Source organism: Trematomus bernacchii, unplaced genomic scaffold (genome assembly GCF_902827165.1).
Source record: "Trematomus bernacchii unplaced genomic scaffold, fTreBer1.1, whole genome shotgun sequence".
Classification (NCBI taxonomy): Eukaryota; Metazoa; Chordata; class Actinopteri; order Perciformes; family Nototheniidae; genus Trematomus; species Trematomus bernacchii.
In genome coordinates, this window is record NW_022987649.1 from 462,330 (window position 1) to 486,662 (window position 24,333).

Here is a 24,333-nt window from a genome sequence, read left to right on the forward strand (position 1 = left end):
AAATTTTTCCTCAGAAGGGATCTTTCTCAGTGTGTAAAGGATGATATTTCAAAGGTTCATTATTACAGTTTGATTTGATTTCAAGCACAACGTACCATGATGTTAACAAAAATTTCTTTCTTAGCCAATTAAACTGAAACCATTTTGAGATCATAATATATCATAAACGCGCGACGATTAGTCGACTAATCGCCTGAATTTACGACTATTGGTTGACTAGAAAAACCTTTATTCGAGGGCAGCCCTAATTTGAAGTAATGTATCAGTGAGGTGATGAAAATGAAAAAGAGATAATTTGTCCCTTGCTGTGTGTTTGTGTTCAGGTATGTCTATACTCTTTGACGGCAGCAGAGATGACTACTTCCCAGACTTGATGTCCTGGGCTCAGGAGAGCGGGGCGTCCTGTGACGGTTTCACAGTGGCCAACTTTGGAACAGAAGGCTACGGCCTGCGGGCCACCAGAGACATCAAGGTGAGCTCCACTCAGTGGGGTTACCTTTTCAAGATTCTCCAGCACTCCAAACACTTCATCAAATACCAGTTCATTACTCTAAAGCAGGGGTCACCAACCTTTTTTAGGGTGAGGGCTACTTTCAAAAAATAAAACAAGTCGGGGGCTACTTTTACTCCTCTTTTTTTTGTTTTTTGCAGTGTATATATTTAGCACATTTTAACATTATTATATGCTGACCTTTAACCTTTGTGTGCTGTTTGGGTCTGTGGGACCCGTTTGCAGTGTTTACTAAAAGAACATGTATGCAATTTAATTATTTTAACCTGCTTTATTTGGGGGTGGACGGGCCTCACCTCCTCTAGGGGGGTCCTCACCTCCTCTAGGGGGGTCCTCACCTCCTCTAGGGGGGAACTCACCTCCTCTAGGGGGGTCCTCACCTCCTCTAGGGGGGTCCGGGGGCATGCACCCCCGGGAAGATTGTTTTTAAATGTTGAAGTGAAATGCATCAATCTTGTGCACTTTGAGCACAACATGAATTGATGGATACAGCTCTCAACACTCAGATGAAAGGGAGCTGTATACTTTTCAATAATCTAAACATCTTTAGAATATGATCACAACCAATAACAAATCATTTAAACTGGTTTATTCTTATCTTATGTTAGCTTCTTTCTTTTTATTTATGCTTATTTTACTAATCACTCCCCTTTCAAACTGTTTTTTTGTTTTTGTTACTGTCCTATAGTACACATTGGAATGATTTCTTACTTTATCTATTTTAAATAGATAAGGGTATGCTCTCTCGCTCGCTCTCTCTCTCCCCCCCCCCCCCTCTCTCTCTCTCCCTCTCTCCCTCCCTCCCTAGCTCTCTCTCTCTCCCTCTGTCTCGCTCGCTCACAGAGGCTGTGTTCCCCCTCCTTGGCGATGATGGCTTGCGTTAAAAAATAATAATAAACATATTTGTAAAGTGGGGGGGCACAAACGGGATTTCGAAAAAAGCGGGGGACATTTCCCCCCTGTCCCAGGTGGAAATTACGCCATGCGTGTGTGTGCGTCAAGTGCAATAAATATATATGCAAGTTGCAACACACACACAGTAAAACTCTGCCCCTCATGTGCTGTATAGGCTGGCATGATAGGCTGTTCAATGGGGCTGATGTGTTGTGTAGATTCTGCCAGAAGGGAAATCAGCGGGGAGGTGCCACATTGCTTTTCTTCCCGACTGCAACGCTGGTCCCGCAAATCAAGCAAGAACGTGATTGGTCGATATTCATTGTGGGGGTGGGGGGAGGAGGGGTGTTAGATAGATATAGAGTTGTAGTAAGTAGATAGAGTTCGCTATGATTTAGGTTTCGTTTATGCATAGGGTAGATTCTTTTAATTACATTTCCTTTTTTGTTTTGTGTATTTTATACATTTTGGATTTGCTTGGCGAGCTATTTTTAGAACATGCCCCGCGGGCGACTCACGTTGCCCCTGCGGGCGACTCACGTTGCCCCTGCGGGCGACCAAGTGCCCGCGGGCACCGTGTTGGCTACCCCTGCTCTAAAGAGTGTGTGTTTGCGTGTGTTTGTTGCAGGCAGAGGAACTATTCCTTTGGATTCCCAGGAAGATGCTGATGACTGTGGAGTCAGCCCAGAACTCTGTGATGGGTAAGGGCGTGAGATGATTCAATTAGAAAACCTAAACATTTTGGCTCCCATAAATAAACCATTTAAAGCAGAGCGAAAAAACAGGGAAAATAGCTTCTCTAAAAGAAAATGATGATTACATTTCATGAAAGGATGTATCTTGTGATGATTGTAACATACTGTCTTAGACGGGTACATTTTATATAACTACATTTGAGTAAATATTTCAAATGTAAGACTCTCCTAACCACACAGGGAATTTTACTGTAGCACATCTTGACAACAGCAGCCAGTAGGAGGCTCTAATGACTTGTACAGCTGTTTTGTGAGATAGGGAGAAAGTTGTTTTAGTGTGTGCAGATGTCCTTCTGTACACACTAAAATATAATACAAAACAACAGGAAAACGTATGAGGCAGTGTGCTGCTCTTCACAATGATCAATAACAGCGAACGGATGGTCATTAAAGTAAGGTAAAGATAAACAGAATCACACGAAGCCTGGTTAGTGTTGCCTGACTTTATAAGTGTGTGTTTTTTATAAGTGTGTGGTCACGTTCTAGTCACTTTGCTCAGCGCTACTGCTTGTTACAACTTTTATTTGCCGTACTCGCAATGAACTTTTATTGCTCAGGTTAATCTCGCCCCCTCCGACGTAAGCGTGACGTATTGGTTATTGGTTCTTGCCGGGCAGCCGAGTGGGGCCAGCTAAGAACCGGTTTTCAGTGGTACATTACATTTCACTTGTTAGACGCTTTTATCCAAAGCGACATACTGTACATTCAGTACTGTGGGCGATCCCCACAGGAGCAATTTGGGGTGAAGTGTCTTGCCCAGGGACACAACGACATGCTGACTGCAGTGGGACTCGAACTTGCTACCCCCTGATTCCAAGTTCAGTGCACTACTCACTGAGCCACAGCCTCCCGGCTCCGCTGCGATGGAAACAGGAAGAACCAGAGCTTAATCAGGCTCTAGCCCGGAACCGGCCCCTTTTCCACCGCAGTGGAGCTGGCTCTAAGCACCGTAAACCGGTTCTTAGCTGGCCCCACTCGTGCCCCTTTTCCAAACCAGTTCCAGTTCTAGCTCCGTGCTCTTCTGGTTCCGAACCGGTTCTTCTTTTTAGCCCAAGTTGTGTTTCAACCGCCCAGAGCCTGACTGGTGCTGCGTCATGACATCACCGTTTACGCCATCAATCAATACATGGGCTGCACAGGTTGTCATGTCCGACTATCACAAGTAGAATCATAATGAAAAATACGCCGGTAAAATGTCCCTGTAGAAAACGGCTTATGCCACAATAGGATAGCAACAAGTAGTCAAGATAGTCAGATTAGCTTCGGTTGCTATGCTAACATCACCCATCTCATACCAGAGAAACTTTCATAACAGCGTTGTGATGCCAAACACCGTAAATTCAGACTGAAACAAATTCACTTATGGGGATGGGGGATATTTATCAGCTGCTTGTGTGACAGTCAGACAGTGAATACTTTACAGCGGCCGCTGCCGTGAGTTAACGGGAGACTAAACTCTGTTGTGAGTTAACAGTAGACTAAACTCTGCCATGAGTTAACGGGAGACTAAACTCTGTTGTGAGTTAACAGTAGACTAAACTCTGCCGTGAGTTAACGGTAGACTAAACTCTGTTGTGAGTTAACGGTAGACTAAACTCTGTTGTGAGTTAACGGGAGACTAAACTCTGTTGTGAGTTAACAGTAGACTAAACTCTGCCATGAGTTAACGGGAGACTAAACTCTGTTGTGAGTTAACAGTAGACTAAACTCTGCCGTGAGTTAACGGTAGACTAAACTCTGTTGTGAGTTAACGGTAGACTAAACTCTGTTGTGAGTTAACGGGAGACTAAACTCTGTTGTGAGTTAACGGTAGACTAAACTCTGTTGTGAGTTAACAGTAGACTAAACTCTGCCATGAGTTAACGGGAGACTAAACTCTGTTGTGAGTTAACAGTAGACTAAACTCTGCCGTGAGTTAACGGTAGACTAAACTCTGTTGTGAGTTAACGGTAGACTAAACTCTGTTGTGAGTTAACGGGAGACTAAACTCTGTTGTGAGTTAACAGTAGACTAAACTCTGCCATGAGTTAACGGGAGACTAAACTCTGTTGTGAGTTAACAGTAGACTAAACTCTGCCGTGAGTTAACGGTAGACTAAACTCTGTTGTGAGTTAACGGTAGACTAAACTCTGTTGTGAGTTAACGGGAGACTAAACTCTGTTGTGAGTTAACGGTAGACTAAACTCTGTTGTGAGTTAACGGGAGACTAAACTCTGACGTGAGTGAACGGTAGACTAAACTCTGTTGTGAGTTAACGGTAGACTAAACTCTGACGTGAGTGAACGGTAGACTAAACTCTGTTGTGAGTTAACGGTAGACTAAACTCTGCCGTGAGTGAACGGTAGACTAAACTCTATTGTGAGTTAACGGGAGACTAAACTCTGACGTGAGTTAACGGTAGACTAAACTCTGACGTGAGTTAACGGTAGACTAAACTCTGACGTGAGTTAACGGTAGACTAAACTCTGACGTGAGTTAACGGGAGACTAAACTCTGACGTGAGTTAACGGGAGACTAAACTCTGACGTGAGTTAACGGGAGACTAAACTCTGACGTGAGTTAACGGGAGACTAAACTCTGACGTGAGTTAACGGGAGACTAAACTCTGACGTGAGTTAACGGGAGACTAAACTCTGACGTGAGTTAACGGTAGACTAAACTCTGTTGTGAGTTAACGGGAGACTAAACTCTGACGTGAGTTAACGGGAGACTAAACTCTGACGTGAGTTAACGGTAGACTAAACTCTGTTGTGAGTTAACGGGAGACTAAACTCTGACGTGAGTTAACGGGAGACTAAACTCTGACGTGAGTTAACGGGAGACTAAACTCTGACGTGAGTTAACGGGAGACTAAACTCTGACGTGAGTTAACGGGAGACTAAACTCTGTTGTGAGTTAACGGGAGACTAAACTCTGACGTGAGTTAACGGTAGACTAAACTCTGCCGTGAGTGAACGGTAGACTAAACTATGCCGTGAGTTAACGGGAGACTAAACTCTGACGTGAGCTAACGGTAGACTAAACTCCGGTGGACAAGCAGCACTGCAGCGGTCGGTAAATGCCGCTGAACCACATTAATAAACAATGAACCACGGAACTGATTTGTATCTCTCTGCCTCAGGTCCTCTCTACAGCCAGGACCGGATCCTGCAGGCCATGGGCAACGTGACACTGGCCTTCCACCTGCTTTGTGAGCGGGCCAACCCGGACTCATTCTGGCTGCCGTACATCCGGAGTCTTCCTCAGGAGTACGACACCCCGTTGTTCTACCAGCAGGACGAGGTGCAGCTGCTGCTGGGCACACAGGCGGTGCAGGACGTCCTGAGCCAGTATAAAAACACTGCGCGCCAATACGCCTACTTCTACAAATTGGTACAGGTGGGCACATGCATACTGTAAATTCAGTCATTTGATGATATCAAATAGAAATATAAGCCAATTATTGGGTGAGCATTCATATGGAAGCCCAGAAAATAAGTTGACAGAAAGAGAAATTCAAAAGAAGACAATAAGCAGTTCATACGCCGTCCTGTTACCCCAGCTACTATCTAAGTACAATTTTCCCTGGCACGGGTGTTACTGGCACTAATATTTGGGTTTTATTATCAACATCCAGAACTACTCTACGTTGCTCTAGATCTCTAACTACAACAAAAGGGTGTGTGAGCCACATCCACCCCGCAGGGTACTCCGCTGGCCTACACTCTCCTCACTGAATTGGGTTGCCGTTGCGGATTGTACCGACTCAGTGTAGAGGGCGATCTCCTGGACTTTAATCTCCCACATTTATGTAGCAGCACAGATGGAGAATAGTACTGTCTCGTGCCTTAAATTCTCCATCATGTCCAGGGGGGGGGGGGGGGCATTGGAACAAGAATAATACATGTGAAAAAAAGCACGGTTCAGTTGTAGAAAGGGAGAAGAGGCAGAGCACAGCTGAACAGATGCTCTGATATATTGTTATTGTTAAACTGAGGATGGTGGTCACTGATACAGTATCTTTCCTCTGCTTAGATTTTGCCCGGCATATGAACATTTTAATTTAATGTATGAGAAAGTAATTTACATAATCAAGATCAGCAGTTTGATTTAGTTTGTGAACTTCTCACATGATCAAACAAATACTTTTTTTGTCCAGTGTAATGTGCCTACCAATGGAGATCTGAAGACAGTGATTATGGTATGTGATGAAATACTGGTTACCAGGACCAGACAACAGATAGTGGGATAATAATCTCAAAATATGCTAATGTCCCAATTATTAAGCTGCAGCATGGTGAAATGACAGCTCCGCTTTGATCAGAACTCCATTTTCTGACGCCCTGTTATCAAAAAGCACTGAAATTAATATAACAATGCTTTTTATTTGCAAGGTGTTTTGTTTTAATTTGATGATGAACTGGCAGGGGAATGTATGTGTTGCCTGACAAGATATCAGGGCAGATTTCGTATTAGGCTTTTTAGAGACTAATTTGATTTGAAGATGACTTTACCATGCGATGTGAGTGGACTTCACTAGGTGGCAATGTTGTGTTCCCAATGACTTGCTCTCACTGAGATCTGAGGAAGAGTGCTGCTCCAGGTTCAAATGCTCTACTGCTGTCCATCGAATTGATGTTGATTGCAGTGACACACACACACACACACACACACACACACACACACACACACACACACACACACACACACACACACACACACACACACACACACACACACACACACTGTGGCATGGTCTGAATGTTGTGTTATGGTCCTGAAGGGTGTCACATACTGTCCCATTACACAAATGTAGGATTTTCTTGGTGTCTCATGTGAATGACCTATAGGAGCTGACCTCAGTGACCCACAGCTGTGACATCATATCATACACAGCGGACATCCTGCAGCAACCATTAATGATGCTAATGAATAGTAGGGGTGTAACGGTTCACAGAATTCACGGTTCGGTACGTACCTCGGTTTGGGGATCACGGTTCGGTACGGGTTCGGTACAACAAGAAAAAGCAAAAAAAAGTCCCAAATGTATAATTCCAGGTTTGTTGTTATTTATTTTTGAACAGTAGTGCAAGTTTTAGTTTAAAAATAAGGAATTTAAACATTTTGAATAATTAACTTTATTACACAGTTAAAAACAAACCACAAACAGTACCACACACACTCAGATGGCCATATTATCTATAGCTTAATGGCTGATGTCAAACAAAAAGTTTCCTCAAGCTGTAAAACTAAAAAGAATGTCTTGAAAATATTACAAAATAAATAATAAGAAAGTGTTTCAAGGGCGCATAGCCGTTGAAATATATATGCCAAAAGCTTCCGTTATTTATTTTGGTCTCTCGGCTTTCATGTCTATAGAGAGGCGAAGTCCCTCCCTTTCCGGGGGAGCTCCATGGGACCTTATTTCGGAAAAAATATGTATTGAAGTCAATGGGGAGAGAAAGATTATCTTTCGATCCCGTTTGAATTGTGCCACGAATTACACATATGATGTTTGTCAATTTAAAAGATAATTTTACAAGTCAAAAAAATAAAAATGTGTCGTAAAACTGTGAAGTAACACTTTCTTTGTGTGAAACCGCTCAATGAACTACATCTCCCATCTCGCACCACACACCAAGACGGCCGTCACGTTGGCACATTTCACCTCTTTCTTTCAGAATGAGGCGGAAAGTATTAAAAGAGGTGAAAATCACTCCAAGTCTGGGCATGTTGAGAGCTGTACATACACACAAGGGGAGTTAGTCGGTCCGTAAGAGCCAGCATGCGGGACCGGGATTCTGGGATTTGTAGTCTTTCTAGTTGCGTATTTTTCATAGTCTTATATTTCAACAGTTTTACGACAAACTGTGACTTTTTTGACATGGAAATTATTATTTAAGATTGACAAACATCATATGTGTAATTCGTGGCACAATTCAAACGGGATCGAAAGATAATCTTTCTCTCTCCATTGACTTCAATGCATCATTTTTTCGAAATAAGGTCCCATGGGGCGGAAGTAGAAGGGCGGGACTTCGCCTCTCTACACAGCTGATTTAAAAGAAGCAGGTGGTTCTTCTAGCTCCTGTGTGTTATCTGAAATCGCCATACTAACTTTTTTTCTTCTTGTATTTTGTTCGTTTTGTTGTGTTTTCTTCGTGTTCTTCGTTTGTTGTTTAAGGGCGGCTGGCAAACAGCTTTTAGGCGCAATACCGCCCCCTGGATTATATAGTGTAGTGGATACTGCCCTAAGTGACAGAGCTTTTTCCCACAAAAAGGCGTATTCGTTGTGTGACTGCATGAACCGAGCCGTGACACGGTTCAGGACGAATACGGATACCTCTACACCCCTAATGAATAGGCATATTGATGGATACAGATTTTATCAAGAGGTTTTTCTAACATGTTCTCAGATCTTGTGTGTGCCATTATCGATAAATATAGATGGTTTGACTTTTGGAGCTGAATACTAATGGTAACTTAATGTGTGGAAGGAGAGTGGGTGTTGTTCACAGGCAGGTCTGTAGAGCGGGGCAAGGAGGGGCAAAGCAAATAAATTGCACCGAGCATCTCTACATTGAAATAGGATTTTAATTATTAGAATTAGTATATCCACTATAGAAGATCAATATGTGGTGCCTAATGTTGGTATTGAGGCAGCCTGGCACAAATACATTAATGTATGGAAATCATTGGTGTAAAACCTGGAATCGTAGTAATCACACTAACAGTGTGGACGCATGCACGCACAGCTTTATGTTGCACTTTGCTTGAGATGGAGACTGAGCAAGAAGGGCTCATGGAGGTGTGTGTGTGTGTCCTGTCCCCTCATCTCTGATACATCTCCTTTCTTAACCCACGCACACACACACTTTCTCTTCCCTCCTGGTGTAGCCCCTCGCTCCAGATGACCGGGCTGGAAAATTAGCTTGTCACATTGGCTTTGAATTGAATTGACCTGAATGTACCTTCCTCTAGCCCCCCCCCCCGCCTCCCTGTCCTCTGTCCTGTCGGTCCGGTGTGTGGAATGTATGATCAGCCGCACAGACTGGTATATGCTGATGAACACAGACAGCTACAGCCACTTCCTGCATTCCCCCCAACACAGAGATGTGCCTCTTGCATGGAAAATCTTCCCAACCTGCAGCACGGGTCGTGCTGGGGTGGGGGGGGGGGTGGTGTTTGTGACCACTCAGGGTAGAACAAGTTGCTTTAGCTGGGTTCTGGATAAAAGTTTCTGAGTCTGAGACTTGTGTTCCTATAACCAGGATTCTGAGGAATCTAATTCATTCCGAAATTGGAAACTAAATACATACATTGTTTGAGTTTTCAAAGTCTGTACTTTGCGGCCCTTCCTAACTTTGAACATTTGCACATCCCTTTTAATATATATTATTTCACATTCCTGCTGAAATATAATGATTTTATTACATTAAATATTTGCAGTTACATAACATGTATCTCTTCATTTTCAAAATCAATATTCATTCTGTATGTCTAAATAATTCCAAATATATCAGAGCAAAACAATGTTGCAATGACCCAGATTCTGATATCACCCTTAGAGCCAACCGTCTTTACTAACAGATAAGAAATACTTGACTCCAACTAATGGTATTGTTAGATTATCCAGGAATCTTCCACGGTTGAATAACATATAAAATATCAAAAAGATGACTGAAATGGAAATAAGAGTGTTAAAAACAAACCTCTCCTCCCTTTTCGGAACTCTACATCTAGAAATCATTCTCTGGGACACATTACTCAATGTGAGTTTGGCCAATAGTTGTTAATGTTTTGTTGAGCAGACAGACTGACAAACAAACCAATGAACAGCATCACAGCGTCTTTGAGGCAGATCGCCTCACCTCTCTTCACATTCACCATCACTGGTCACTTTGTTTAACCTGACAAGCATGATCCTCCACACTCACCTGTAGGCTCCTATCAGTGTCACTGCTGGATGCCCTGTGTATAATATATATATACACACACACACACACACACACACACATATACACATACACATACACATACACATATATATATAGTGTTTCCCACAGATCTGAAATATACTTGGGGGGTGGTGGTAGCGGGGGTGGGGGTTGAGGTGACGTGCCTTTGTGACGTGCAACAACATAAACATTAACCTTTCTGTTGGGCGCTTGTTAGCAGACCCTTCACGCCATGGCAGAGCGAACAGGTACAGGCAGGGCCCAAAGTGATAGCCCTATAGTTTAAATCTACTACCCACAAATAAACATATGGATATGGGTTACTATTTAAAAAAAATGTAAATGTATTTAGGAACCTGTCCATGTGATTTTAAGTGGGGGGTGGACCTCAGATCCTCTAGGGGGGTACGGGGGTATGCTCCCCCGGTAAGATTTTTTTAAATGTTTTGGAGTTAAATGCATCAATCTGGTGCATTTTGAGGGGAAAATAAAGAGACTAGATCTATGGGAACACCTATGAAACAGAACTGTATACATTTCAGTAATCATAAAATCATGGCCATAACCAATAACATACCATTTCCAATATGAAAAAACACTGACACCCTCAAATGGAAATATGTGTTTACATAAATGGTGACCAAACCGTTTGAGACCCACTGAGAACTTAGACTAAGTTAACTATCTAAACACTCAGAGAGTCCTTTACCTCACCTGAGCTGAGGTTATCCCGAGCTTGAATGACACACAGAGACCAATCAACGGCTTTGATTTATGATCTGTATGACAGAAGTTGCCCAAGTATAGTCTATGTGTGGGAAACCCTGATATCTATATATAGATATATATATCTATATATCTATATATAGATATATATATATATATATCTATATATATATATATCTGTATCTATATCTAGATCTAGATCTATATCTATATATATCTCTATATCTATATATATATATATATATATATATATATATATATATATATATGCACTTATAGAGGGGACCTTTTTTTTAATATAATCTTTTAAGAAGCTCACTTGTTCACATTATTGTGGTAAGCACATAATTGCTGGGAGGGTGTATTAATGTAATTCCCCCTAGACTAAAATAAATGTTTGTATTTATGCACAGATCAAACAGACAAGATATAGTGTGTTAATGGGTGAGCTTTTGAAGTGTGGACTAGTCTATCCATGTCCTCACGAACTGTCCCTGACCCTCAGGGGGACAGAGATCTGTGTCAGCTCTAACCTGGGGGAGTCAGGATTACCATCAGAGCCACATATGATTTATGTTCAAGTTAGACTTAAAATAAATGTATTGGTGCATTGTTATGAATTGATTTTCAAAATGTTCACAATTTCACATGTTTGCAAAATCACAAGACTATTTAAACTATTCTGATAAATTGCAAAACTCTGACTCTCGGCAAGAAAACAAATAAGCATCTCTCCAAAAGTGATTCCTTTATTCTAAAACATATTGTTCAGGTAAGAGGTGCTCGGCAGCATTGTAAAGCTAACACAATGTGTATATGAAGGGCTTAACACAAGCCCCTTTCAGATGTATTGACATTTGAGGAATATAATTACAATATCAACATCACAATATCACTTCCTTTGATTGACTAACACTGAATAACAGCTTGTGCTCTTCCTCTCACACTCTCTTCTACTCTGTCATTTCTCTGCTTTTCTCTCTTAGAACTCTTTTTCCTTCCTTCCATTTCATTTCCCTCCTTCTCCGCCTTTTCTTCATTATGTATCATTGTATTATGTAGGTGTTGGCTGTGGCTTTAAATGGAGAAACTGGTGGCATTGACAAAAACACACTCCAACTCACACACTCACACACACCTGTGTCAGGCTAAATTGATGAGGCAGATTTATGACGGCTGCTGGCCACAACAGATTAAGTTGACTGATTTATGTGAGGGGGCCAGTGTCACACTACTTACTCTCAGTCCTCCTTGTTAGGCGTGTCAGGCAGCCACCCCCCCCCCCCATCATACCTGTTTAATAATATTCCTCATTCTGATTTGTGTTTTTCCCTTTCTCCCCCTTTTCCCTCTCCTCCCTCCCCAGACTCACCCCGCTGCCAGCAAGCTGCCCCTGAAGGACAGCTTCACGTTTGATGACTACAGGTCAGTGTGTGTAGAAGTGTGTGTGTGCAGAATGAGTCTGTTTCTACATGGTCTTATCATTTACTACATCTTCATGTGTTTCTACAAATCTGTCCCTGTGAAGAATATAACATAGGTATTTTATTCATAGGTTTGGCCATCATTCCTATTGGTCATAACAAAAAAGAAGTCAAACTTTTTTCGAAGAGAAACTGACTCCAAACAGTAAAATATAAACGTCATATTATTCTCTGTATTTGTGTACACTCAGAGGGATCACTACTGACATGTCCCATATGAAGTCTTACTCCAAAATCAGGATTAAGTTTAGGATGATGATTTTAGTGACAGATTTTGATTTTGATTGCTCATGGTATAATTCATTTCAGAAAAGGACCTACAATCTTCAGGCAGTAAACACAACTGATAACACAACCGCAATCATTTGGAAACATGTTAGTCTTCTTATGGCGCATTTCCACCATGGCGCGGAGCGCGGTTTAAGCGTGCCGGGTCGTGCCGGGCCCGTTTTTGGTTGCGTTTCCACTAGGCCTAGTTCCGGCCCGGGGCTACTTTTTCACCTTTTTTCTGGCTCGACAAAATCGTGGTTCTATCGGGGCCAACAAACAGGGCTGAGTCGGGCTGAGTATGCTAAACTAGAGAGAGCATCGCTGGCAAGGGGGCTACAACTACAACAAGATGGACATATTTGACCGTGATTTAATTGTAATACACGTTTCAAAATGATGCCGAAGTAACAACATACTGATACCGGTTAGTAAAAACCATGAATTAATGCTTTGACAAGTCTGCAGACAGACGGCAGGCGAAAAGCCTTTTAAAATGCGTGTTTTCTGAATGGAGATCGGCTAAGCTAACGTTGTATATGCTCCGACCGTCCACACTCACAACGGCCTATACAGACATAAATAAAGCAGCGACTGTATTCACCATGACACAGGCAGTCTGTGGTTTGTACTAGTTTAACTTTTGTCTAGTTTCTGAACAGATATGAGGAGCTGTGAGCTCTGAGTGCTAACAGCTAACGGCTGATGTTGGTTTTCTGGGGTGCTCATTGAAGATGACGTCACGGCTCCGCCTACACTGCGTTACTATAGTTACTACCCCAGTTCCTAAACTGTAATGGAAGCGCAGCATAAAGTGAGCCAGTCCTAACGAGGCATAACGAGGCCTAGCCATACCGAGCGAGGCCGAGCGAGGCCGTGTAGTGGAAATGCGCCATTACTGTCAAAGATTAATGAAATAAAAGGATACTTTAAATTGTACTTGTGGACGTCTTTGGAAGTGTAACAGTTTACAACTAACAGATTCAAATTCCTGCGGTACGATGTCCTTTAGTGTTCCATCAACGTAGTGCAGATCATTTAAAATGTTGATTCTTAATTGAATGATTTCCCCCCCCCGCCCCATGTTTATATAAACTGCCTCCACTGTAAGCTTGACTCAGATTTCCACAGTCTCTCCTCCTTCCTGCTTTTCTCTTCCACTTGTTTTGCAGCTTCTCCATTGTGTTCACTCTCCACTCTCCTTCCATCCTCCCTCCTTCTCTCTCCATCTTCATCTGATGCAAGGCTTCTCTGTTTGGCAATACCAATGTTGACCTTTAACAATGACTGTTGATGTGTGTGCAGGTGGGCGGTGTCTTCAGTGATGACACGGCAGAACCAGATCCCCACTGAGGACGGGGGCCGCATCACTCTGGCCCTCATCCCCCTGTGGGACATGTGTAACCACACCAATGGACTGGTAACGTCTTCATCTCACACTTCCACACATCAGTGTTGTTTTAAATAACAGCAACATGTTTTACTGAGCGCTGGTAAAGGTTGAATGAGTAAAAGTTGATGTTGATCTTCAGATCACCACCGGATACAACCTTGAGGATGACCGCTGTGAATGTGTGGCCCTACAGGACTACAAAGAGAACGAACAGGTGAACACACTGCAACATATGAGACTGATTGAGCATGGGAATGGAATCATGAGCTTTAATCATGATGTTTCATCCCTTATACACTTGTGTATTTGTTGATGTTTGTAAAAGTTAACACACAGTGCTGAGCTACATTTCAAGTTCATCTTCAGGTTCCCAGCTTTCAGATGATGTATTTCACTTGTAAGTGGCATATTTGAAAAGTCTTTCAGAGGGATGCAGCTCTTAAAATGACTAAGATATTGAGGCGTGATCACAGAACCGTCAAAGGTTTTGTTGCAAATAGTCAACAGGGTCGCAAGAAACGCAAAATAACTGCCAAAGATCTGAGAAGAATCAAACGTGAAGCCACAAGGAAGCCATTATCCTCCAGTGCAGTCATATTCCAGAACTGTGACCTACCTGGAGGGCCCAGAAGAGTCAGGTGTTCATCTGGAGACAGATTTTCCAAAGGTTTTATGGGCTGATGAGATGAGAGTGACTCTTGACGGACCAGATGGATGGGCCCGTGGCTTAGTACTGGGCCCAGGGCTCCACTTCGACTCAGACCACAGCAAGGTGGAGGTGGGGTTCTGGTATGGGCTGGTATTATTGAAGAGGAGCTAGTTGGACCTTTTCAGGTTAAAGATGGACTCAAAAGATCATGATTTTAATACAGGACAACGCTTCACCTGATCTTAACCCTTCCTCACCTGACCTTAACCTCACCTGACCTTAACCCTTCCTCACCTGATCTTAACCCTTCCTCACCTGACCTTAACCTCACCTGACCTTAACCCTTCCTCACCTGACCTTAACCCTTCCTCACCTGACCTTAACCCTTCCTTACCTGACCTTAACCCTTCCTCACCTGACCTAAACCCTTCCTCACCTGACCTTAACCCTTCCTCACCTGACCTTAACCCTTCCTTACCTGACCTAAACCCTTCCTCACCTGACCTAAACCCTTCCTCACCTGACCTAAACTCTTCCTCACCTGACCTAAACCCTTCCTCACCTGACCTTAACCCTTCCTCACCTGACCTAAACCCTTCCTCACCTGACCTAAACCCTTCCTCACCTGACCTTAACCCTTCCTCACCTGACCTTAACCCTTCCTCACCTGACCTAAACCCTTCCTCACCTGACCTTAACCCTTCCTCACCTGACCTTAACTCTTCCTCACCTGACCTAAACCCTTCCTCACCTGACCTTAACCCTTCCTTACCTGACCTAAACCCTTCCTCACCTGACCTAAACCCTTCCTCACCTGACCTAAACTCTTCCTCACCTGACCTAAAACCCTTCCTCACCTGACCTTAACCCTTCCTCACCTGACCTAAACCCTTCCTCACCTGACCTAAACCCTTCCTCACCTGACCTTAACCCTTCCTCACCTGACCTTAACCCTTCCTCACCTGACCTAAACCCTTCCTCACCTGACCTTAACCCTTCCTCACCTGACCTTAACCCTTCCTCACCTGACCTAAACCCTTCCTCACCTGACCTTAACCCTTCCTCACCTGACCTTAACTCTTCCTCACCTGACCTAAACCCTTCCTCACCTGACCTTAACCCTTCCTTACCTGACCTAAACCCTTCCTCACCTGACCTAAACCCTTCCTCACCTGACCTAAACTCTTCCTCACCTGACCTAAACCCTTCCTCACCTGACCTAAACCCTTCCTCACCTGACCTAAACCCTTCCTCACCTGACCTAAACTCTTCCTCACCTGACCTAAACCCTTCCTCACCTGACCTTAACCCTTCCTCACCTGACCTAAACCCTTCCTCACCTGACCTAAACCCTTCCTCACCTGACCTAAACCCTTCCTCACCTGACCTTAACCCTTCCTCACCTGACCTAAACCCTTCCTCACCTGACCTTAACCCTTCCTCACCTGACCTTAACCCTTCCTCACCTGACCTAAACCCTTCCTCACCTGACCTAAACCTCACCTGACCTTAACCCTTCCTCACCTGACCTTAACCCTTCCTCACCTGACCTTAACCCTTCCTCACCTGACCTAAACCTCACCTGACCTTAACCCTTCCTCACCTGACCTAAACCCTTCCTCACCTGACCTTAACCCTTCCTCACCTGACCTTAACCCTTCCTCACCTGACCTTAACCCTTCCTCACCTGACCTTAACCCTTCCTCACCTGACCTTAACCCTTCCTCACCTGACCTAAACCTCACCTGACCTTAACCCTTCCTCACCTGACCTTAACCCTTCCTCACCTGACCTTAACCCTTCCTCACCTGACCTTAACCCTTCCTCACCTGACCTAAACCCTTCCTCACCTGACCTAAACCTCACCTGACCTAAACCCTTCCTCACCTGACCTTAACCCTTCCTCACCTGACCTTAACCCTTCCTCACCTGACCTAAACCCTTCCTCACCTGACCTAAACCCTTCCTCACCTGACCTAAACCCTTCCTCACCTGACCTAAACCCTTCCTCACCTGACCTAAACCTCACCTGACCTTAACCCTTCCTCACCTGATCTTAACCCTTCCTCACCTGACCTTAACCCTTCCTCACCTGACCTTAACCCTTCCTCACCTGACCTTAACCCTTTCTCACCTGACCTTAACCCTTCCTCACCTGACCTAAACTCTTCCTCACCTGACCTAAACCCTTCCTCACCTGACCTAAACCCTTCCTCACCTGACCTAAACCCTTCCTCACCTGACCTAAACCCTTCCTCACCTGACCTAAACCCTTCCTCACCTGACCTAAACCCTTCCTCACCTGACCTAACCCTTCCTCACCTGACCTAAACCCTTCCTCACCTGACCTTAACCCTTCCTCACCTGACCTAAACCCTTCCTCACCTGACCTTAAACCCTTCCTCACCTGACCTTAACCCTTCCTCACCTGACCTAAACCCTTCCTCACCTGACCTTAACCCTTCCTCACCTGACCTTAACCCTTCCTCACCTGACCTAAACCCTTCCTCACCTGACCTAAACCCTTCCTCACCTGACCTTAACCCTTCCTCACCTGACCTTAACCCTTCCTCACCTGACCTAAACCCTTCCTCACCTGACCTTAACCCTTCCTCACCTGACCTTAACCCTTCCTCACCTGACCTAAACCCTATAGAGAACTTGTGGGCCCTTCTTAAACGGGAGATTAGCGTCAAAGGAAGACAGTACCCCTCTCTGAACAGAGTCTGGGAGGCTGTGGTGGAAACTGACAGACTCCATCAATGGAAAGCTTGTGACTGTTATTGAAGAGAAGGGTGGCTATATTGGTATCTTGTCTTTTTTTTATGTTATACATGTTTATTTGTACATTTTGAGATGTTTATTATTCTCACTTTCACAGAGGAAAATAAACCAGTGAGATGGGAACATTTTCGTTGTTCCTTTAGTTGCATAATAATTCTGCAGACTAATAGTTGCCCAATAATTGTGCACACATAGATATTCTCCTAAGAAAGCCAAAATCTCACTTTTACTTTCTTATATATTCAGGTTTGAGGTTTATAAACATTTTGGACTGACCCAGAGCACTGTAGTTGTTCAATAATAAAGTTATAAGTTAGAAAAATCTATTTAATGTAAGTACATTTTGGTTGATAATTGAATATGATTTCAGACAAAAAAAACGGCCTACATCACAGCTCTCCATAGGGTTTAATTATTATGTTACTAAGAGTGTTGCAGGCCATTTTCCATTATACTTTTATCATTTGCTGCGGGCCAATACAAAATGGACCACGGGCCGCAGTTGGCCCCGGGCCGTAGTTTTGACAGCCCTGGGTTAGAGGTTAAACTGACCACCAAATGTCAGACATTGTTGTAGGAGAGACATGATTCAATAACAACTTAAACATGTTATGTCTTACAGTGCTTTCATGATCATTTCTGACATTTTTATTAGCCAAATACATTAAGAAAAATCTAAACAGATAGAGAATGGGAGGGATGAAACCCTCTGTAATGGTCACACATGCAGAGCCCACAGCACACACAGTGACATGTGTTCTCTGCATTTAACCCATCTTAGTACCAGGAGCCTAGTACGAGGAGCCGGGCAGATATTGTACAGCGCCCGGGGAGCATGGGAGTGGGGGGGTTGTCCGGTGCCTTGCTCAAGGGCACCACAGCAGTGCAGGAGGTGAACTGGGACCTCTCCAAGTAGCAGTCCACACTCATATACACATATTTAGGTCAGGTCGGGGACTTGAACCGGCAACCCTACGGCTCGCAGTCCAAGCCCCTACTGACTGAGCCACTGCCGAACAAGATGATGAAGGTGTTGATGCCTATGATTCACTGTTTCTATAGATCTACATCTTCTATGGCACGAGATCAAATGCCGAGTTTGTCATCCACAATGGCTTCTTCTTTCAAGACAACGCCCACGACCGAGTGAAGATCAAGCTGGGCGTCAGTAAGAGCGAGCGGCTGTACGCCATGAAGGCCGAGGTGCTGGCCCGAGCCGGCATTCCTGCGTAAGTCCCTCTTTTCTTTCTTATCTTTCACAGAGTACTTCCTGAAGCTCCCGATGTGGTTCCAGCAGAGCTTCAGGATCATGTCAGACTCCATGCACCTCTCAGCTGGGTGCTCTTTGTCTTCCAACTGTACATATTTTCATCCAGAAACACATTATATAAATGTTGCAGGAGAATTCTCCCCCCCCCTCATCCAGCCAAGTATCAATTTACCATCCGCCCCAACACTTTCATCACCAAGAAGCTTAATCATTTGATCATTAGCCCCTTAATATGCTACATTCTCTGCCCGACATTTTTAATCAGACTCCTTTTAATCTCTTATTGATGACAGTCTAAATCTCAACAGTGAAAATTAAATGAAACGATCCCTGTTGTTGCCACGGCGTTCCATTAAACTGACAGATATGCTCGTAGATCATTTTCAAAGGAAGCAGCAGCAGATTGAGTGTTGGGCCTGAGAGATGCTGAGCGGCTGCTATCAGCACACTGCTCGCACTCTGAAATCACTGCTGTGCTCTACTTCATTCCTGCCTGATAAGTGGAAATAAGTGAGTACAATTTACTTTAAATTAGCAAATTTGTAAAAAGCCCTTTTTCCTAAGTCTTCAAAAACACAGCATAATAGACCACAGCATTTCCTACAAAGAGTTGTCTTCCCTGAGCTGGTGCTGTTTGCTGGAGCGGTGGCCAGAGCAATAATTGAATAAGTTGGGGAGGCAGCTCTAATGTGTTTGTGAGTATAATAATGTAACCCTGTGCTACCGATCACCACATCAATCACTTTGCTGGAATAAGGGGAGATATTGTCCCCTTCCAAATAACCTCAGTAATGTTATGATGGTGAATGGATTTAGCTGAGTCCTAGATCATACACTACCTCTCTGCTGACTTTCAGAATCCTGAGGAATACTTCCATAGTAACATTAATATATGTTTAGAGACAAAAGAAAGACTGCAGTTTAATGTAATTCTGTCAGGTCCTGACTCCAATTCTGGAAATGTGCATGCATGGAACGCCATCCCGAATGTTTCTTTAACATATGTGAGTAGATAGATAGATAGGTACTTTTATTGATCCCAAATTCGGAAATGCTTGTGTTGCTGCAGTAGTGTGTTCAGGTATTACAATATTTTAAAGGTGGATTAAAGTATAGACATAATAAAATAGAAAATAAACAGCAAATATAAACAAATCTACAGTAGAAAAGGCATATATCACAAGTAATGCACAATATCAAATATTCCTGATAAAGGAAAATGTTCTATAATAAACCAAAAAACAGCATCAACAGAAATATAGATGTATACTACTGAAGCAGAGACATGTATACATATGATAAAAGTAGTCTTAGTAGTATTATAACAGAATCAGACATGTTCCATGTGTAAGTCATCTCCATTTCTTATTCTATGCGTTTATTGATCTATCATTAATATTTCGTTTTGTTTGTTGTTTACAGATCTTGTGTCTTTGCAGTGCACTGTAATGAACCCCCGATATCAGCCCAGCTCCTTGCCTTCCTTAGAGTCTTCTGCATGACAGAGGGTAAGAAACACACACACACACACACACACACACACACACACACACACACACACACACACACACACACACACACACACACACACACACACACACACACACACACACACACCACACACACACACACACACACACACACACACACACACACACACTCCAGCAGGACATTCCCTGTGGAACCTGGAAGCCACAAAGTCTCTGCCGCTTCTCGGAGACGGTCGTCAAGTGACTGCTTCCTCCGTACATCAGTGGAGAGGAAGAGGCGGAGAGGGGGTGGAGGAAAAGGGAAGAGCAAGGCCTGTCCATTCCTCGGTGGGTTAATTGATCAAGGCAGGCCACCAGATGTGTGAAGGGAGCAATCCACCACAGGATTTACAGTATTCATCAGCATGTATGCACAATGGCACCGGTGTCATAAATCCCCGACCACACCAGGGCTCTGTCACGGGACACATCTTCAGGATTACGCTTATATATTATTCACTCTTTAGCTGCATGTTAATTTGTTGAATGGCCCCAGTGCCTTGTGTGTGTCCTAACAGATGTGACATGATGGAATAGTGTGCACATACAGCCGGGGAAGAACAGCCTCTTTCACCTTCCCCATGTAACACTTGTGTTTCAGTGTGTAGATCAGAGGCAGCAGAGAAGACGCTCAATGATTTTAGATGACACGCATAACTGCTGATCTCCACCAACATTCTGCTCTGGATAAAACCAACTCTGCTAGAAGGTCAGGAATTCCTGCCTTAGCAACCTTTTGACACAAAAAGAAGTCATAGTTTTATAAATATTCGACACATTCTAATGATCTTCAGTGTCTGATGACATGATTACTATGTTTCATTCCGTGTGTCCAAAACTAAGACAGTTAGGTCCAGGTATGGAGAGAATATTAACGCAAAAAGCTAAATGTTTAATGTTAGCCCTTATATAGTAAGCCGGTCCATGTGTTTGATATTTGAACCAGAGCAAACAGTCACCACCCACTACAAAGTGAAAGCCTACAACCTGCATGTTTTCCATGTTGCCATTTGAGATGTTGGATGAGAGATTAGTTAGCAGAAGAGTTAAGCATTTCTTGGTTATATGTTTTACTTTGAATCAGATCCAAAAGGGAACCAACCATCTGTCCCAGCCCTTGAGGTATTACTTCACAAATTATTCACAAAAATACAAGAAGCAGGGGAAGCCAGCAGCTACAGTATCTCCTTTTGAAATGTGATACAATTTAATAAAACAATCATTTGGATTCATTTGAAAGTGTACTGTTTCTTGGTGCACCATAATCACAGAGAGAAGTTGCAATTGAAACAAATGTTAAGAGGAAATACGAGGTGCATTGATTCTTAGAACTATTTAGAATCTTCATCCTATGGCTTCTTGTTGACGCTAGAGATCACGCTGCTGCCAGTCTTAGTGTTGACTCTAAAGTAACTGGATCTTTGTTATTGACTGCGTTTTGGTATTATTATTTCATTTTTTCTAAAACTATTTTAAATCGGTTTTGGTTGACATCTGGCTTCATATCAGGTCTAATTAGTTTGAAGGTAAATATCTGCGTGCTAGTTTTGGTTGTGTTTTCATTGGTCTGGTTTGGAATCATGTCGAAAAAACTCTCAGCAAGACGTCTACTCTGACTACTCACACATTTCCACTAACACATGGTTTGACTGATTTGTTTATGGGAAGAAGCAACTATCTGCGTTCTTCTCCACATCTTACACACCAGTTAGCTTTTATAGCCTGAGAATCGCCTTCACTATTTTTCTCTAGTGGTTTTGCTTTGGTTTCTTTCACCAGCCTCGACAGCAGTACTGTTATAGTTTTGAGTTTGTGATTCTGTGTATCATCAAGAAGACAGAAGTGTACCACAGAGGAGCTTTAGAGAACTCTGCCAGCTGTTTATATTTCTCTCCGTCAGCCTCAAGACAAATATTGCTACCATCATAGCAACACTGTGCAAGACGCAGTCACAAAAACGTTCAGATAAAATCTAGGCTGAGTTTGAAACTTGATATGGTCCGAGCACGGGGGGGCCACAAGAATATTGTCCCCTGCTCAACCTCCTCATTTTATGCCCATGGCTGCATTTACTTCAGAAAACGTTATAGATGTGTAGGTGAGATCAGAACACTTTTATTCTCTCTGGTTTCAGAGGAACTAAAGGATTACCTGCTCGGAGACGGTGCCGTCAATAAGATCTTCACCCTGGGCAACAGCGAGTTCCCCGTCAGCTGGGAGAACGAGATCAAGATGTGGACTTTCCTGGAGACCAGGGCTGCTCTCCTGCTCAAGACCTACAAGACCACCTCACAGGTCAGTGGACTTGTGTCTAAGTCTTGTTGAAAGCTGTCATAGACGAGGTGTCAAGGGTTCAAGTATGGTTCAAACCAAATGGATTGTCCGAGGGCTCAAAACAGAGCCATACCTCTGAATGGCCACGTTAGGTAGAATGATAATTCCTTGTAAGATTCTGCCCCCACATCCTGAGGTCATAAAGATTTGGCGGGAGCTTTTACGAAGGTCCGACAAGCACTTAGGAAGTGAATATTTGAAGTTAAATTTGTTTTTTTACCGTCCTATGATGTATTGTCATCTTCACATTCTTCTTTCTTCCCCTTTTCCTTATTACCTCCTGGTCGTGTCTCCTCTAGGAGGACAGCTCCATGCTTGAGAAAGCAGATCTATCCCTCAATTCTCGCGTGGCAGTCCAGCTCAGCTTGGCTGAAAAGCAGATCCTGGAGAAGGCTTCGGCCAGTGGACGGGCCAAGCGTTTGCACTTTGAGAAGAAGCTAGAGGAGGGAGCTCCGTTGCCTCGATATGAGGAAAGCGATATCGCTTTGCTGGAGAATTCTGACGCAGATTCAAAGCTTCCGATCATTCTACGCAAGTTGGAGGAGGTAGAAGAAGGCCAGGAGATCCAAGTGGAGGAGCACAGTCACTTCCTGAACGGGGACAAGGCTGCCGCTGGTTTTGATCAAGAGGCTAATGGAGGGCTGACACTGGAGGGGATCAGTGGAGATGTTGATTCAGCTTTGGACTCCATTGGAAGTTCAACCCAGAAGGGCCAAAAGGAGGTAGCAAACCTAAGTGCCAGTTGAACTGATGATAGTCCCAAAAAACAACTGTGAATAAATGTATTTCACTTACTGCCACAGCCCATGCTATTTATAATTGTTTTGTGTCTCTTAAATGACTCTGAAATATTAAAGCTGAAAAAATGCAAAGCTGCAGAACTTTTCAGATTGCACGTTCATCCAGCGTGGCTTTTCTTTGTTTTTTAAAATGCTGCCGGTGTGTCCCTGTGTGCAGAACAGCTTGTGACTAGTGTTAGACCTGCACACATGAAGCAAGTGAAGGATGGACACCACAAACTGGTTCCAGCACATTGTTAGGTGAGAGGAAATAATAAAAGGAGTTAGGTGAATGTTATTTCCACAAAGCCAAAATGTCTCTAATCTTCTGAATTGGTTGGTTTATTACTGCAGTTTGTCTCCATAAATGTCCTGTATGCTTTGATTTGACAATCGTTTTCTCCAGGGCTTGTTGTGCTACTGAGTTAAGACCATCACTGCCCTCTGCTCCTTTTGTCCTGCTTCAAATCATTTCAAGCAAAACATACATGCATACGTCTGAGAACAATTGTTTGAATTGATGGTAGTTGTTATGGTATGATATGCCAAAATGGAAGATGGTTTTTGCTTGATTTCTTCTTCTTTTTTTTTACCATCAAAATGTTAATTTCAGTCATTATGTAGTTTCAGTATTCAAGAATTTAGTTTTATTGTGTGTTTTTAAGAAGTTTCTTTATGAGTGTACTTGGTGTATGTTGCAGTGATGATCTGCTGATGTCACCAGAAGGGATTGATGGGTGAGACTCACTGAGACAGCAGAGGACAGATTATAGAGGTCTCCTGTTGAAAGATTTGAGTTTGACTGCCATAAAATGAGGCAATTTCTACATGAAAAACTTTGTATGAAAGACACGGACGCACTCCGTCAGTAGATTCTGTCTGTCTGTAGTTGGTGTTATCTGCTGGGATGGCTCTAAAAACTCAGTGCACTGAAACAAAGACAATAACTTACTAATGGCGCATTTCCACTGCAGGGCCTCGCACGGCATAGTTAGGCCTTGGTAGGCCAGGCTCACTTTAT

General features: G+C 43.4%; 1 protein-coding gene across 1 annotated transcript in view; it reads left to right on the forward strand.

The window, feature by feature from the left end:
• Positions 1-23,884, forward strand: part of setd3 (SET domain containing 3, actin histidine methyltransferase) — a 33,558-nt gene extending 9,674 nt beyond the window's left edge. The window contains exons 4-13 of the mRNA XM_034134780.1: positions 324-472; positions 2,034-2,106; positions 5,282-5,538; positions 12,190-12,248; positions 13,880-13,994; positions 14,107-14,181; positions 18,463-18,629; positions 20,093-20,178; positions 22,334-22,494; positions 22,833-23,884. Of these exons, the coding sequence (XP_033990671.1) occupies positions 324-472; positions 2,034-2,106; positions 5,282-5,538; positions 12,190-12,248; positions 13,880-13,994; positions 14,107-14,181; positions 18,463-18,629; positions 20,093-20,178; positions 22,334-22,494; positions 22,833-23,279 (1,589 nt within the window). The 3' untranslated portion in view covers positions 23,280-23,884. The remainder of the gene's footprint in view (positions 1-323; positions 473-2,033; positions 2,107-5,281; positions 5,539-12,189; positions 12,249-13,879; positions 13,995-14,106; positions 14,182-18,462; positions 18,630-20,092; positions 20,179-22,333; positions 22,495-22,832) is intronic.
• Positions 23,885-24,333: the final 449 nt, after the last annotated feature.